At 36.1% G+C, this 18,319-nt stretch overlaps 1 protein-coding gene across 1 annotated transcript in view; it reads left to right on the top strand.

Annotated features, from left to right (window-relative positions):
- PMS1 (PMS1 homolog 1, mismatch repair system component) overlaps positions 1-18,319 on the top strand; it is a 95,776-nt gene that overhangs the window by 8,053 nt on the left and 69,404 nt on the right. Inside the window, exons 3-5 of the mRNA XM_023507632.1 lie at positions 578-729; positions 4,600-4,782; positions 14,479-14,581. Coding sequence (XP_023363400.1) covers positions 598-729; positions 4,600-4,782; positions 14,479-14,581 — 418 coding nt within the window. The 5' untranslated portion in view covers positions 578-597. The remainder of the gene's footprint in view (positions 1-577; positions 730-4,599; positions 4,783-14,478; positions 14,582-18,319) is intronic.

An 18,319-nucleotide genomic window follows, 5' to 3' on the forward strand; every position in this document is an offset into this window, starting at 1 on the left:
GGTTGGGGGTCACCACAACATGAGGAACTGTATTAAAGGGTCACGGCATTAGGAAGGTTGAGAACCACTGTGTTAAGCCTTGAGTTTGAGCTAGTGATTTCAGCAGGCAGTTGGAAATACAGGATTGGAATTCAGAAGAAAACTGAGAATTGTGGTTATCTAGTAAAGCCTAACAAAAACCCTGAGGTACATTAGAGAAAAAAAATAATTTTCTCCTTACATTGTTAGGGATTTTTTGAAGTCACTTTGGGTCACTTTTATTTGTAAGAGGTAATTGGATTACAAAGCAATAGAAGTGACTTGCCTATATTTAAATCTTAGGTCTGCCTTTTAATAACTGGATGACCTTGGACAAGTTTCCTAGGTTCTCTTATAATATGGAAATGATAATAGTACCTCTGCCAAAGGGTATTGGTAAGAAATAAATGATTAGAGATTGTGTTCACAAACAGTAGAGTCTGGCATACTGTAAAGCTTAACAGATGTGAGGTATTATTATACTTTTATTGCTGTTGGCTCACTTAGGAAAGATTGTTTAACAATACTTATTTTGACAACTTATATTTTTGTCTTCTAGCTCCTCTGCTAACAGCTAGAATGAAACAGTTGCCTGCAGCAACAGTCCGCCTCCTTTCAAGTTCTCAGATCATCACTTCAGTGGTCAGTGTTGTAAAAGAGCTCGTTGAAAACTCCTTGGATGCTGGTGCCACAAGCATAGATGTTAAACTCGTGAGTGTCATTGAGAAGCCAAATATCTTAAAGGAAAATGGGCTGGACAGGTGTTTTCTCCTTAAACCTTTATTTTTCTCCTATGTACCAGCAAGTTATTCTTAGGACATCAGACCATTTCTCTTAAAAGTAAATTCTTAAAAATACATTTTAATTTAAGTCAACATTATAGTAAAACTAAAGAACATTATGGAAGAAAACACATTCCTTAGAACTCTGTCATCTCCTAAAACATCAACTTAAAGTCCAAATGTTTTTCCTTGGTTATTCATTTGTTTTATTATTAAATATTCCCCTTTGCATCCTATTTTTTCCACTTAATCTTATTTCTAAATTATTGTTACTTCATAGTTGCTACATTTTTAATCTTTTTTTTTCTTTTTAAAGATACCTGGTGTCACTCTTATCACCCAGGCTAGAGTACAGTGGTATAATAATAGCTTACTATAGTGTGAGATTCCTGGGCTCAGCAGTCCTCTTTCTATAGCCTTCCAAGTAGGTGGGAAAGTAGGACTACTGATACGTCCCTCTATGTCCAGCTAAATTTTTTTTTTTTTTTTTTTAGAATTGAGGTCTTGGTTATGTTGCCTAGTTTAGTCTCAAACTCTTGGCCTCAGGCAGTTCCCCCTCAGCTTTGTGAGTTGCTGGGATTATAAGCATGAGCTGCTGTGCCCAGCTAAATCATTTCAGTTAATATGACTTACAACACTCATCATAATTTGTTGCAGTTAGTTTGTGTGTCTGTTTCCCTTGTTCTAAATTGCTAGCTCATAGATGTTACCTCTATTCTTTATTTTTGTGTCCTCAATACCTACAGTGCCTGGTACATATCAGCAAGGTGAATACATTTTTTTTATTGAATATAAGAATGATGAAGTATAAACCAGTGTGATGTCAGTGTTCCTAATTTTATATGACATCAGCACATTGTACCCCATAAATGCATTAGTGTATACATGATCTATGTGTTTATGATTTAATAAAAAATTAAAAGTATACTTTTTTTTTTTTGAGACAAAGTCTTACTATGTCACCCTTGGTAGAGTGCTGTGGCGTCACAGCTCACAGCAACCTCAAACTCTTGGACTTAAGCAATTCTCTTGCCTCAGCCTCCTGAGTAGCTGGGACTACAGGTGCCCACTACAACGCCCGGCTATTTTTTTGTTGCAGTTGTCATTGTTTAGCTGGCCCCAGCCGGGTTTGAATCCACCAGCCTGGATGTATGTGGCCAGCACCCTATCCACTGAGCTGTGGGCGCTACCCCAAAATACATTTTTTCAAGTCTCCTAATTATCAGATTTTCATGTTATTTCTAGTATTATGGGATTAGAAATAATGCTGATTGGAATATCTTTTTAAGAACAGGAACTAACCTTTTATCTTTCAAATAAGATTCAATGAGATATCCCCCTCCTTCTCTTTCTCTCTCTCTCACTCCACCTCTCTATATAAATTAAATACCAGTAACTTATAAAAACTTTCTGTATTAACTACTACTGTACCTATTTTAGAAGTAAATAATCTTCTGAGAACTTTCCCAAAGTCACATAATTAGTAAGTAGTGGTGCTGAGGTTGGAATCCAGGTCTTTCTGACTAAAACCCATTCAAGATCTTTCCTCTATGCTACTGGTTCTCACAATGTTTGGGTGCATTAGAATAACTTACAGCCATTTGTTAAAATAGTTGCTGGATCCTCTTAGAACTTCAGATTCTAGGCAGGCCTGAAAATTGGCATTTCTACTAAGTTTCTAATTGATACTGATGCTGCTACTTTAGGGAATGAATTTGGAGAACTGCTTTTCTATATCAAATCTGTATTGTTTTTTTAAATAATGTAGCTTTATAAACCTGAAAAAAAAAGTTAATTAAACCCAAAGAAAGACAATTTATATTTTTCAGGCATTTTATTTTATTTATTTGTTTTGAGATAAGAGTCTCACTTTGTCATTTTTGGTATAGTATCCTGACATCATAGCTCACAGCAACCTCCAACTCTTGGGCTCAAGCGATTCTCTTGCCTTAGCCTCCCAAGTAATTGGGACTACAGGCATCCCCCATGATGCCTGGCTAATTTTTTTAGAGGTGGGGTCTCGCTCTTGCTCAAGCTGGTCTCAAACCTGTGAGCTCAGGGCAATCCATCTACCTTGGCCTCCCAGAGTGCTAGGTTTATAGGTGTGAACCACCACATTGCCCCCCCCCCCGCCCAAAATAGCCAAAGCATTATGTGGGCAGCACCTGTGGCTCAGTGGGTAGGGTGCCAGCCCCATATACCAAGGGTGTCCAGTTTGAACCTGGCCCTGGCCAAAGAGCAACAAAAAAATAGCCAGGCATTCTAGTGGGTACCTGTAGTCCCAACTATTTGAGAGTCTGAGGCAAGAGAATTGCCTAAGCCCAGGAGTTGGAGGTTGCTGTGAGCTGTGATACGACAGCACCCTACTGAGGGCAATAAAGTGAGACTCTGTCTCTAAAGAAAAAAAAAAGCATTATGTTAAATACTAGAGCATTATTATTTCAGGAAGTTTCTCCTCCCCCTTTAAAATTAGCATCTATGGTCATGCATAAAATTATAGAGTCAGGCTTATGGTAGAAGTTAGCTACCAAATTTAGGATATGGTATTAATAGAAAGTGTGTCACTTAAGAAATTTAGATTATATTTTTAATATATGTTCATATTTTTAGTATTAGAATAAGATACGAATTGAGTTTTTAAAAGAATTTTCTTGACTTTTTTTTTTTTTTTTTTTTTGAGACAGAGCCCCAAACTGTCCCCCTGGGTAGAGTGCCGTGGCTTCACTGCTCACAGCAACCTCCAACTCCTGGGCTCAAGCGAGTCTCCTGCCTCCAGCCTCCCAAGTAGCTGGGACCACAGGCGCCTGCCACAATGCCTGGCTATTTTTTGGTTGCAGCCATTATTGTTGTTTGGCGGGTCTGGGCTGGATTCGAACCTACCACCTTAGGTGTATGTGGCTGGCGCCTTAGCTGCTTGAGCCACAGGCGCCGAGCCTTGACTTTTGAATTAAAAAGTTACTGAGGTGTTTCTAAGCATTTTTTGTTAGGTGATGGCTTGTAGAAGGTTATGTAGTAAATATTAAGTTTTTTATGGGAGCAATAAGGGAGAAAGTATTAAAAATCAGGTTGTGCCTGATTACAGAATTAGCCTGTAATTCTAGCACTCTGAGAGGGTGAGGATTGCTTGAGCTTAGGAATTCAAGACCAGCCTAAACATGAGAGAGATTCCCATTTCTACAAAAAATTCAAAATTTAGCCAGATGTGTGGCTTGTGCCTGTAATCTCAGCACTTCAGGAGGCTGAGGCTGGAGGATTGCTTGAGCCCAGAAGTTTGAGGCTACAGTGAGCTATGTTAATACCACAGCACTTTACTTGGAGTGATAGAGTGAGACTCTTTTTGAAAAAAGAAAGTAAAATCTCGTTGAATAATAATTGTTAGTGTTTTTGTAGGTAGAACGGGTTTGTTTTATTGGTGATAGTATTCTGTTTTTTTTCATTTAGGGATTTGTGCATATGAAAGGCATGTATAATTCAGAAAATTTTGGGGGGGGTCAAGTTTAAACAAATTATCATAAATGCTCATGATAATGAAACAATTAAAAGAAACCTTCAAGATCAGACTTACCTCCTTATTTTACAGTTGAATCTGAGCCCAAAGAAAACAAGGAACTTGTTCATTGCACCGTAACTAGAATTAATAGAGCTAAAGGATTTAAACTCTTATTTCCATAATGTTAGGCTTCCATACAAGGTAAATAAATGACAATTGTTTTCATTGTGGTTTTTTTTTTGGTTGTGAATGTCATAATAGTTTAATATTTTGATGTACTAAAAGTGTTTTTCTTTTAACATTTTATAGGAAAACTATGGGTTTGATAAAATTGAGGTGCGAGATAATGGTGAAGGTATAAAGGCTGTTGATGCACCTGTAATGGCAGTGAAGTACTATACCTCAAAAATAAGTAGTCACGAAGATCTTGAAAACTTGACAACTTACGGTTTTCGTGGAGAAGCCTTGGGGTCAATTTGTTGCATAGCTGAGGTAAGGTAATTTATATTGGTTATGTAGTGATTTTATAATCATGGAAGATTAGAACTAAGAGAAAACTAATCTAGTATTTTGTTAATGTTTAAATTTTTTTTCATTATAGTGAAATATACATAACATAAAATTTACCATTTTTAACCATATTTATTTTGTTTTTGTTTATTGAGATGGTCTCACCCTGTCACCCAGGCTAGAATGCAGTGGCATAATCATAGCTTCCGGTGGCCTTGAACTCTTTGGCTTGAGCCATCCTCCTTGGCCTCCTAAGTAGTTAGGACTACTGGTGAGCACTGCCATGCCCAGCTGTTTCATTTTAATTTTTCATGGAGATAGGTTCTCCCTATGTTGCCTAGACTGATCTCAATCTACTGGCCTTAATCAAGCCTCTTGCCTTGGCTTCCCAATGTGCTGAGATTTCAGGTATGAGCTACCATACCTGGCCCATTTTAGCCATGTTTAAGTGTACATTTCAGTGGCAGTGACATTAAATACATTAACGCTTTTATGCAGCCCTCACCATTATCCATTTTCAGAACTTCTTCAGCATCCTAAACTAAAACTCTGTACCCATTATATACTAAGTTCCCATTCTGTTTGCTTCCAGTAAGCACTATTCTGCTTTCTGTCTCTATGAATTTGACTATTTTAAGTGTCTCATAGAAGAATCATACAATATTTGTTTTTTGTGTCCTATTTCACTTAGCATAATGTCACCAAGGTTCATCTGTGTTATGTCATGTCAGGATTTCCTTCCTGTTTAAGGCTGAATAATATTCCCTTGTATATACCACATTTCATCTATCCATCCATGGACATTTAGGGTTGCTTCCACCTTTTGGCTGTTATGAATAATATTGCCATGAACATAGGCATACAAATATCTGTTCAAGTCCCTGTGTTCAGTTCTTGCAGGTGTATAGCTAGAATTATATATAAAAAATAGAATTACTGTGTCATATGGCAGTTCTATGTTTTATTTTTCAAAGGGCAGCAAAGTATGTTTTGCAATGTTAATATTTATTAGAGGAAAAGGTGGTATAGTGGTTCATTGCCTTGGGAAAAAATGTAAAATATCTAAATAGATCTGTAACTAGAGCGCTTCTTAGAGCCTTTACTGTACTAAAGCACGTTGTAAATGTCAAGGTTGGTGATTTTATAGTAGGTACATTCCCCCTATACCTACTTGACCATGAAACACTAGTATATTACCGTTATTGTTTTTTATTTGTTGTCTGTGGAACACACTCTGGAAATAGTACACTAATCAAAACAGATAATGAAATTGTACACTAGAGATGTGAATTGATTTGGCTTAAACCCTAGCTAGTTAGGGGCAGATTGGGTCTAAGAACTTTACTCTTCTAACTGTTGGTTAAGTGTTTTCAGTGTCTGTAAATCCATGCATCCAGGGCCGTATAGAGTATTAAACATCATACTTACTACAACAGCCACCAATATCATAACTCATCTAAGGAATTACTGAGAACAAGACATTCTCCTGGCAAGCCTGGAAATCTCTTGTGACTTGGAAAGCAAGAAGCCACCAAGTAACTCAGTAATCCTGGAAGAGCAAAGTTTAGTCCTGTAATAGTAAGGCTAATGTTAAACATTAAGCATTTTATGGCAGTTCCTTCAAGGGTTAGTGGAGAAAAATTGCATGTAGTATTTTTGGAGATCATTTCCCTTACCACCCTTGAAGATCGTTTCCTTGAGTACATACTCTCTTGGCACCTATGAGATCATTTCCCTGAGCATGCAGCCCCCACATGTCTTTGCTTTGTAATCTTTCCACCCATTATGTATCCTCTCATTAAAAGGGCTCTGTGAGAAGTTCTTGGGGCTATCCTGCACCTATGGTTAGCCTCACCTCGTGCAGTGTGTACTGTCAATCCATGTCTCGCATGGTCATTTATGTGGTCATGACAGTGCCAGACACACTCAATTCTGTACTACCATAGTACACTGCTTCTGCCCCAGATTTTATAACTAATGTGTGGCAAAGCCAATGTCTCTTCATTTACATGTATCTTAGTTGTGTTCCATTAAATGGCTCTATACTAGCTTCCTTGTGCTATGCTATTACTCTGTAGGTGTTGGGCTTTTTTATTGTGTAACAATATAACAGTATCTGTGGGCCAGTGAATGACAGGGTGATTGTAAGGGTCTCTTTAGCTACTGAAGTTTGTCCAGTAGCCATATGTAATCTTTCACTTATGCTTAGGCTGGCGGAACCTATTTAGGTGAGAACATTCAGATGCAGTAAAATGATAGGACTGTATACCTTTTATTGGGGAAAAATGACATGTACATAAGATATTGTTCTTATCTCCTTTTCTGGTCTTTGGACATCAGTTTAGCAGCCTGCTCTTCCCAGCAGTGATGTATTCTCCAGGCTCATTGTGGTCTTCCCTTAGCCCTCTGTCTTTGACCTGCTGGAACAGTGTATGTATTCTCCATTTTTTTGTGGATAGTGTCCCAGCTGGATACACATGCTCCTTGACTTAGGATGGGGTTACATCCCGATAAACCTATTTTAAGTTGAAAATGTATTTAATACACCTAACTTAACTGAACATCATAGTTTAACCTAGCCTACTAAAACATGCTCAGAACATTTATATTAGCCTATAGTTGGGCAAAATCATTTGGCAACACTGTACATTGTGGAGTATCAGTTGTTTACCCTAGTGATGGTATGGTCATCTGGGAGCTGTGGCTCACTGCTGCTATCTGGTGTTCTAAGAGTATTCTACTGCTTCCTATTGAATGCATATTGCTTTTACACTGTTGTAAAGTTGAAAAATCATAATTTGAACCTTTAGATTGTCTGTATATGTATTCACCTATCTTTTACTTTGGGGCTCTGTAGGGATGTCCTATGTAGGCCAGAAAAATTGTTGGGGTGATGAAATTTAAGTGGGTGATTTTGCTTTTGTAACATAGAGGATTAGGGCCATTGCTTATTACAATCTATATGCTCAAATACCATTGACGGAAGAACTATTAAGTACACTCTTAAAACCTCTATCTGTAATGTAGCCCAATATGTACTTCTCTGTCTTTCTCACTTTATTTAGACTTCACTGAGCTTCCAGATAGATTTAGTGGAAGAGCAACTAAAGCAGGCGTCCTCAAACTACGGCCTGCGGGCCACATGCAGCCCGCCTAGGACATTTATCCAGCCTGCTGGGTGTTTTTACTGCCGCTGCCTGTCCTGCTTAGCAGCTGACTCATCCTGGGGCCTGCAGTCCGTCCCTCCAACAGTCTGAGGGACAGTGAACTGGCCCCCTGTTTAAAAAGTTTGAGGACCCCTGAACTAAAGGGTACAATTCAACATTGCCTGTGTTTCTGCCCAGAGACTGTATTTGAGTCCTGGATCTTGTACAGAGTGCCTGTTTTTAAAATGGAATGAAGTTTGCACTAGGAAACCTCTGAACCTCCTAGCACTAGTTCTGTTGTTTGAGTTCTCAGTGGCTATTTTAGAAGTATATTTTTTGTTGTAGAATTTAAGTATTTATTTATTTATTAGCTGTTATCATACTTAGCAAGTAGTCTTAAAGCTTTATTTGGTAGAGCATTGTCAGTAAAGAGAATTTGGCATTTCCTTATTTTCTACAAGATGTATATAACCTTTCAGAGCTGAAGTTGGTCATAAACAGCTTTGCCTGCTAGATGGCAGCACTATACTTAGTATTTACAAATATGTTGAACACGATCTGTATCATTTATCCAAATCTTCAGGGCAGTTCTGATTTTAGATGGTAGTTTTTCTTTGTCCATTGGTCACGCTCTATCTTGTTCCCTTATTTGATTACTTAAACCCGTTTGATAGGCAGTTTTTCATTTTGTCTTTTATTATTGAGGCATTCAAATGTCCTGGAGTATAAATGGTTAAAATAATTTTGTTCATCAAAATTACAAAGAATGGTTAAGGTAACACAACAATAGAAAACTATAAACTTAAAAAAAGGACATTTGCAATTTACATGTTGCCATGCCAAGCATTTTTTTTTTAATCTTAGAAAATAGTAACATTTTATTTATTTATTTATTTATTTATTTTGAGACAGAGCCTCAAACTGTCCCCCTGGGTAGAGTACTATGGCATCAAAGCTCACAGCAACCTCCAACTCCTGGGCTCAAGCGAGTCTCCTGCCTCCACCTCCCAAGTAGCTGGGACAACAGGTGCCCGCCACAATGCCCGGCTATTTTTTGGTTGCAGCCGTCATTGTTGTTTGGCGGGCCTGGGCTAGATTCGAACCCACCACCTTAGGTGTATGTGGCTAGCACCTTAGCCACTTGAGCCACAGGCACCGAGCTGATTTATTTATTTTTTTGAGGCAGAGTCTCATTGTCTTGCCCTGGGTAGAGTGCTGCGGCGTCATCATAGCGTCATCATAGTCCATCAATTCTTGGACTCAAGTGATCCTCTTGCCTCAGTGTCCTGAGTAGCTGGGCCTACAGGTGCCCATCACAATGCCAGGCTAGTTTTTCTATTTTTAATATAGATTGATAATATGCAGTTGGAATTTAGTTTTGTTGCACTGTCAGACAGCCATCACCTAAAACTCCAATTGTTGACATTTCTTTTCGCTAGGTTATATTAAAGATGTTAAAATTTTGGTTATAAAAAGAAAAATTAAGTTAGACTTTCAGCAAAATTGGCAGAAGATATCTAAAATACAGTTAATTCTTTTATTTTTTTCTTTTTTTCCAGTTTTTGGCTGGGGCTGGGTTTGAACCCACCACCTCTGGCATATGGGGCCAGCGCCCTATTCCTTTGAGCCACAGACACTGCCCAATACATTTAATTCTGTATTATTTATTTACATACTTGAAAAGTATGGGCAGTTTTCCTAATTTGTCAATTATAAAATAACTTCCAATCTAAAAAGTCTAAAAGGGATAGTTTTTCTTATATACTTAGCAAAGTAAACTATTAAATATTTACAAATAGAATTACTACTTTCATAAGCTATGATGAATGTAAGTGTATCAGTGACTAATACAGGTTCATAATAGTTTTTTTAAAAATCGTATCAACAAACATTTCTTAACATTTACTATTTATAGAGCAATAATTTTGAGTTATCATCACCTTCAGTATTAAATTACTGGTATTAATTACTAAGCATAGTGACTAGAACTAGAGATAGTAAAAATTCTGCTTTTTACCTATTGATAAAAATTTTTATAATGACTACTTGTATATATTGTTCCTGTCGCATAAGATGTATATAATAAAAGATTATATTCCTTATTAAGTTGATTTTTATATGTGTTGTGTTATAAATGATCTTTTTCCCCAAAAGTAATGTTTAAGAAACTCATTTAAATTTTTGTACTGCATTTTAGGTGGAAGCTAAATTACTCCTTGGTTTTAGGAGAAATACAGAGCAGTTTATTTTGTCTTTTGAAACTCAGAATACACTCTGAGGTAGGAATCAGAAGCCTAATTCTAAATCCTAAGTCTTTGGCAAGGAGACCTGGTCTAAAGCATGAAACAGACTAATTTTTCTGATAGTCACTTTTTAAAAAAAAATCTATAGCATGAGGGTAATGATTTGAGGGTTAAGTAAAAATAATAAATGTTAAAATAGCTCAAATGCTGTCATGTGCCATACAGATGAAAGTTATTTCTACTTTAAACTTAAATGTGAAACAGTCTTAATACAGCTATATCATGTATGTGATAAAATTATCACACTTGGTTATTCCCTTCTGCAGGCAATATTTCATGTTACCAGCCAAAGCTCATGCAGACTCCTCCACATTTTGACGAAGTCCTTTGTAAATTTTAACAGCTATTCATAGGTGAATTCCTAATTCGCATGAAAGTTTCTTCTTCTGTATTATAAGTTCATTTTTTTACTCTTTTTTCCCTTCAGGAGAATGAAAAGAGTTGCCAGCCTCCCTCTGCATAGCACTCAGATTTATCAATTTATTCATTCAGCATTTTTTAAGTGGTTATGGTGTAGGGTTTTATTCTAATCTATCCAATTCATATACAGTTGACCCATGAAGAGTGTGGGGATAAGGGTTACCAGACCCGCCCCCATGCAATCAGAAATCTGCATATAATTTCTAATTTCCTAAAAACTACTAGTACCCTACTATTGACCAGAAGCCTCACTGTTAACATTTACCAGTTAAGTCAGTTAACACATATGTTGTATGATATATGCTGTATTCTTACAGTAAAATAGGTTAGAGAGGACAGTGTTATTAAGAAAATCTTAAGGAAGAGGAAATATATTTGCTGCTCATTAAATGGCAGTAGATGATCATCAAAGTGTTCATCCTTGTTATCTTCACATTAAGTGGACTGTGGAAGAGGAGGGGTTGGTCTTGCTGTCTCAGGAGTGGCACAGTCAGAAAAAAGAATCAGTGTGTAAGTGGACCCATGCATTTCAGCCCCCCGTTTGTCCAAGGTTTTCTATTCATAATTTTGTGATGCAATCAGCCTCTGTGGGTTTGATTTTGTCACATCGCATTAAGAGTCCATACCTTAGAGGCAGAATACGAAGCTAAGCCATTGTGTTTTGAAGGTGAAAGTTAGAACTCTATTATTCGTGGGCCCACATAGCTGTGTAAAGGGCAGGGGAAGCCCTTAGCATTATTCTAATGGTTCTAAGCCAAGCAAATGATTCCTGATTCCTTTTCCACAGTGTAGGGGACTTCCTATGTACTTTATAGCCATGGTGGCAGAGCTTTGGTCAGAATAGATTTAGAAATTTTTTAAGCAGTTGGAATATTTTGCTTTCTAAATAGCAGCTTCAGCATAGGTAAATAGAACTCTGTTGAAAGGAAAAAAAGCCAGGGCCAAGAGCTCTCTGGTGCTAGTCTCCCCCATAGTAGGTATCAGGGGCAGGTTCTAAAGTTAGAATATTTTAATTAACATACAGCTATGCACAGGCAGGTGTACACAGAAAGAAAAAGGAATTTGAGTCATCCATGTAAAAGTCCTTGTTTCACCTGAATCCTAAAGACCATTTATCTTAGTTTTCAGACTCATGTCTTCTGTGCCAACGTGTTCATCTAAAGTCGGCTAAAAGAACCCAAAGGTTTTGCCTAGTTTTAATTCTAAACATTGAAGAAAAACTATGCTTACCTAAAGTTTAAGTATTTTTATGTAATTTTAGTTTTATAATAATATAATTTCCTAAAACTTAGTAATTGGACCCAAGAGCCAGTTTTTAATAGATGATAGTTAACATAACCTCTAAGGCCCCCTAAGGACTTCTAAAACTTCTCTGTTTAAAGTACTGGGGGTTTTTAAAAATTTCCTTGCTTGACACCATTAGATTCACTCACTGCTATGATTCCTCCATGTCTTTGTAAGAATTACCACTATTAGTTTGTAATATCAGAGACTCTCCTGGTGGTGGAGTTATTGCAAGTTTAGATGTTCTAATGCCTTCTGAACCTGTGCCTGGTCCAAGAAAAGGTTTCCTGCCTAGGACACAGGGTCATATGATGAAATAAACTCCTGAAATACAATTCCTTTCCTTCCTCTGAAGAACACACTATATTTCATGAATTTGTGAAATATACCTATTTATCCTTCACTGTCTTTAGCTATGAATTGCAAAGCATTTCCTATCTAAATAAATTTCCATGATACCTCCAAATTGTAATTAAAAAAAATTTAATATTGAAAAATAATATTGTGTTCTATTCTTTTTTTAACTTTAACATAAATGTTATATTACTGTAGTTACACTAAGGTCCTATTTTATTTAGCACTTCAGTTTATTCATCTAGGCTGGAGTTTATTTACTATTCACTAATATGTTCAGGGTGAGCAAGGTGGTATCTTATAAAATGCTTTGAAGTGGTTAAAGCAAAATCCCAAGTAACCTTATAAAGTATTAGCATCATCTTCATCTTATCATCACCCTCTCCTTAAAGGTGATAGTGTAATCATCATTATTCAGGACCATCTAGAAGCTGCTGGCAGAGTTAGTACTGGAACTCAAGAGTTCCAGGGCTGTCTTTGCTCAGTGACACCAACTTTAGGTCAGGTGGCTAGCTCTTTGGAGAATAGAAATAGAATTCCGTTGACCTTGGCATTTTAGAGAAGCAGTTGGTTAAATGTGTAATTATTTTTAAAGGGAGAATCATGGAGTAATTGAACGCTGGAAAGAAAGTCTTTAGCAATTTCTGTCTTCTAAATTATGAAGTTTTTGAACCATGCAATGCCTTTTAGAAGTAAAACAGTCACTGAAGAATACAAAGAAGCTCTCAACCTGTCTGCTTTAGGTACTTTGGGGGATAGTTATCACAGAAATAGCTCAATGCAATATCCCTAGGAAGGGTTTTATGGACTTCATTCTCAGAATCTAGCACACTCAGCTGGAGAAGCCCTATTTTTTTGTGGTGGCTCTGATATTCACTGCATGGTACCTACATGCTCCACAGAGCCCTATGGCCTACAATAAATCTGCTTAGTCAGGGTGGGGTGCAGAACCATCAGATATAAATCCAAATGGCCATAGAAGAGTTCTGGCTTCTGAGTATAAGGCTGGCCAAAAAAGATTACACTCAATTTTGAATTATCAGTGATCACCAGATGTGTGAGGAGGCTGTCTTCTTCCTGGTCCACCTTGTTTTCCTTGCCAGCATCCTCACTCCTCATCTTGGTTTTTTCCTAACAAAGGTATATGTATTTTATTTTTGTCATACTTTCTGATTAATCTCACAAGATAGGTAAATAGAAAGGTAAGGAGAAGCGTAGCTCAAAAGAATACAGACACTTTAAAATTTATATTTCTAAGACTTACATCTGAAGTACTATTTTCATGCATGAAATCTCTTGTGCTTACACGTTTTAATGCTTAAGTTTTTTTAATACAAATTTTACACCTGAGTTTAAAGATTGTTTTTAAGAAAAAGTTGTATAAAGATACATATGTGTAATTAAACATTTTATTGAACCATAACTTGAAATATAGAAGTATAATTTTTACAAAGACTATAAAAAGGAGAAGTAATGATCACTTCACCAAAGTATTATTCATTTACCAATAAATTTATGGAAACTGTTAAAAAGCAAGTTCACCTAGTATAGTTGAAGTATTTGCTTTTAGAGACATAAGCAATGCAGTATATTTATAGTACATATAGCCATTTAAGGTATACTGGTTTGTATATAAGTGTTTTAATTAAAATTCTTAAAATGAAAAACAGTAATTTGCAACAGGAAAAATACAAGCTGGCCTGTTGCTTAGTGTAACTAAGGAATATTACAGGGCCGGGTGCGGTGGCTCATACCTATAATCCTAGCACTCTGGGTGCCTAAGGCAGGTGGATCACTTGAGCACACAGGTTCGAGACCAGCCTGAGCCAGAGTGAGAACCCTGTCTCTAAAAATACAGCCAGGCGTTGAGGTGGGTGCCTGTAGTCTCATCTACTCAGGAGACTGAGGCAAGAGAATCTTGAGCCCAAGAGTTTGAGATTGCTATGAGCTTTGACTCCATGGCATATACCAAGGGTAACAAATTAAGACTCTGTCTCAAAAAAAAAAAAAGAAAAAAGGAATATTACAAAAGAAGTGGACATAAGAATTTATCATGTGAAACTTTTATTAAGCAAATCATTATGTGATAATTATTTCAAATTTAATTTGATAATCAACCCACTGCAATATCTAAAATGATAATTCTATTTGTGTTTCCCGCCCCCCCTCAGGTTTTAATTACAACAAGGACGGCTGCTGATAATTTTAGCACCCAGTATGTTTTAGATGGCAGCGGTCACATACTGTCTCAAAAACCTTCACATCTTGGTCAAGGTAAGAGAGTAGCTTTGTAGCATTTTTTACCTTTTGTTTTATTTGTTTAAAAAAGTTCTACTCCTAAGTTTAATTGTGTTGCTTTGGACTTAATCCTGATAAAGGCTAGTTAACTTCCATGTGAACACTTACCCTTCATTTTAGCCACCAGTCTCTTAAATATTTAAGAGCTGTTTTCAAAAGGAACAGTGTGAGAGACTGTGGACAATGCAGTGACCTAGCTCTTTGCTAAAAACAATAACACGTTCATTTTACTTGTGCTGTGTCACTAGTATCTTTATATATGAAGGTAATATTTCGTTGAAACACCTAAAACATCATTGATTTGGTATTAAACCATACCATTATCATACTGTGGTTAAGTAATTTAAAATACATTTATTTATGGAAAACTTCAAGCATATGCACAAATAGAATAGCATTGCTAAAGTTCTTTCATCTAACACCTTTACCTATTTCCTTTTGTTCTGTATTATTTTGAAGGAAAAAATATATTACTTGTTGATGTTTCTTATATATTTGTTTATACTCTTTTATGTAGTTTTGTTACATTTTAAAAACCGTGTATTTCTATGGGAAAAAAGATTTCTTTAAGGCTTGAGTTTCACATATCTCCTTTAATCTTTTTCATACTACTAATTTCTGATAATGGGATGATTAAGAAAATATTAAAAGTATGACCTCTTTAAAATCATTTTCAAAAGAATTATTAAGTCTCAAAAGGGGACTTTGGGGGGGTTTTATTGTTATTTATCCCTCTCCAGCTTGTACTGTAAATTCTTGTTTAATTTGTGGTCCCTCATTGTAATTTATCAAAGTACATACTATATCTTTTCTATGGTTTCTTCCAGGTTTAATGTTAAATTTTTGGATTTTTTTCTTTCTTTTTTTTTTTTTTTTTTGAGACAGAGCCTCAAGCTGTCCCCCTGGGTAGAGTGCTGTGGCATAACAGCTCACAGCAACCTCCAACTCCTGGGCTCAAGCGAGTCTCCTGCCTCTGCCTCCCAAGTAGCTGGGACCACAGGCGCCCGCCACAACGCCCAGCTGTTTTTTGGTTGCAGCCGTCATTGTTGTAATTTTTGGATTTTTTTTCAAAATGACTTCTGTCTTCATTGAAACTTATTCTCTTGTATTTTAAACTAACACCACATTCTCCTTTCCTTATTTTGTAAATTCTTAGCTTAGTTACTGATTACTTTTGCCCTTTAGGAATTAATATTTTTGTATCCATGTAGGGGGAAGAATAGGAACCCCTAAGAAAATGCACTATTTTCTCATTTGTTCAGTTAATGAAAATGAGTTCAAATCGATAATAGCTTTTTAATTTGTTACATAGTAATTACAATTATATATTTTTTAATTAAAAATAATAGATTGTAATTCTTTTGCTATGTGTTGAAGGTTAAGACAAAGAGAGGGCATTTTTAAAAATATGATTTCTCTGCAGAAATACTCTGAATTCAGTTCTTAGGAGTTCACGTTAGGAAACCATTAAGAGGTATTTGAGTAGCTCTCCAGTAGAGTACTTTGAAGTAATCTAGTCGCCTTATAAAACTTAAAAGTATTTATTTTTATCTTAGTAGTAACCAGTCTAATCTGGATGGCCAGTGGCTCTGCATCACTCATACTTCTCATGCTTTTCTTTATTCATCTCCATGGGAACTATGAAATAACAATCCTGAGATATGGAATCCATCTGATCTTTGCCCTTTTTGCTGGTTGATTTTTTTTCTTTCCTCTGACTTCAGTCTTCTACCTTTAGTAAGTGAGACCAGGTATGACTATTAAAGAATTTCTATAGTCAATGAATGAACCTTATTTCCTTAGCATATTCCTTTTATTTTAAGAAACAACATACTTAAGAGGTTAGTAGCTACAAAACTTGTAATTACCTTTTATAACTCACTTTTTTTTATTTTATGACTATTGATTAATTAGGAAAACAAAAAATCATAGCCTTAATTTTCAGTTGCTCTAGATGGACATAATATAGAAATCTGTGAACACTTTCACAAGCCTTTTACATTTATATTGCTTTAGTGTTGATAGTTTTTGAGTGGTTGAATCACAGACTCACATTTCACCAGCTGTCATTCAGCTTCCATTTAAATGTTTTCTGTGTAAGATAAAACTGCAGTTCAACCATCCTAATTTATACCTGTACATTTCGGGTTCTTGGATTAATTTCTGCTGTGGTGTGAATGTCCTTGCTTTGCAGTTCCTCTTCATACCATCTAATGGGATTATATGTATGGATAGCATAATTGTAAGTGGAGGAACAGAGTGCAACAGAATTTTCTTTAGGCATTGGAAAGATTGTTCCCTTTAAAAAAACATTTTCAAGTGTTTAAAAATGGTGTACTGGAAATTCTACTTCTGGGTTTTCTAGCTGTAGGTATTTTTTAATGGATTAACTTAGATATTTAAAATGATCTGTGTATTTAATAGTATATTATTTTGAATTGCTCTTACCTCTGTGCACTTCTCTTTTAAGACATTTTTTGAAACTAAAAACAAATAACGAAGCAAGGTTTTACCTTTTGAATTCTTTTACCAAGAACACTGACTAAATTATTTGCTTTAGTCATATCTGTCTCAGTCATCACTTCTCTTAACCTTAGAATAATCAATAGTAAGTTTTCTAAATGGATTTACCCTCTTGGGCAAATTCTTTTAATGGCTCATGGTGCTTCTGACTTAGAAATGTCTCAGATATGAAAATATATTTAAATTGCTCTGATCAAGGTATTTCGTTTCCTTACCCTGTTATTAGAGTGTCATGTTTTCCATAAATACCTGCTATGTGTGATTGTGCATGAATTAAGAGATCTTTTAATCTCAATTTAAGGATGGAACTTTTATTCATTAAATAGTTTAAGAACACTTTGTGATATATTCAAGCTTTTATGTTTACCTTTACATTAGAAATATAAATAGCTGCTCTTACAAATGACGTAACACAGGGTCATATAAAAATATAACACAGAGCACATCACAAGACTATTTTAATTCTGGTGTTTGTAGAATGTGCTAAAGTTAAAGAGCTGAGTGGTTATTTTGTAAAATAGCATAGTAGAATGGGGCCTCCCAATGGCCAATATTACTTGGTACTTTCATTTTAAAAGTACATCATTTGAAATCAGAAGTCTTTTCTACCACTAAGTTATATTCAAACATATAATTCTCATGTATAAATTTTATAAAAAAAATATAATTCTCAATTTTGAGAGAATGTCAGGGCTGGCAAAAGAAGGATACACATTTTAAGCACTGTTATTTATGAAATATTTTTGGGTGGGTTTGAACCCACCACCTCCAGCATATGGGGCTGGTGCCCTACTCCTTTGAGCCACAGGCACCCCTTTATGAAATACCTTTTGAAGTTGAATTGTATTGTAGTGACATGCAAAATGACATTTGCTTAAAAGATAGCATTAATCAAATGAATGCCAGCGTCACCACGTGACAGGCAGGACAGCAAAAGAAAATGACAAAAGCACAGGTGTTGTTTGAAGAGTGCAAGACCATTTTCAAGTGGTGTTTGAAATTAAAGAACGTCATGGAAGTACAACAGCAATGCAGGTATGAGTATGCAACAGAACCTCTAACATGCCTAGCAGTGACACACATTGGTGGTAAGTTTGAGACAAATGGTACTGTGTGTAGTGTGCATAAGGGACGATCTAGGAAGCTCCGCACAGCAGCACGTCCTGGGGCTTCTGCAGTGTTGGAACACGT

This window comes from Otolemur garnettii, unplaced genomic scaffold, assembly GCF_000181295.1.
Source record: "Otolemur garnettii isolate 467f Iridium unplaced genomic scaffold, OtoGar3 scaffold00195, whole genome shotgun sequence".
In the NCBI taxonomy this organism is placed as follows: domain Eukaryota; kingdom Metazoa; phylum Chordata; class Mammalia; order Primates; family Galagidae; genus Otolemur; species Otolemur garnettii.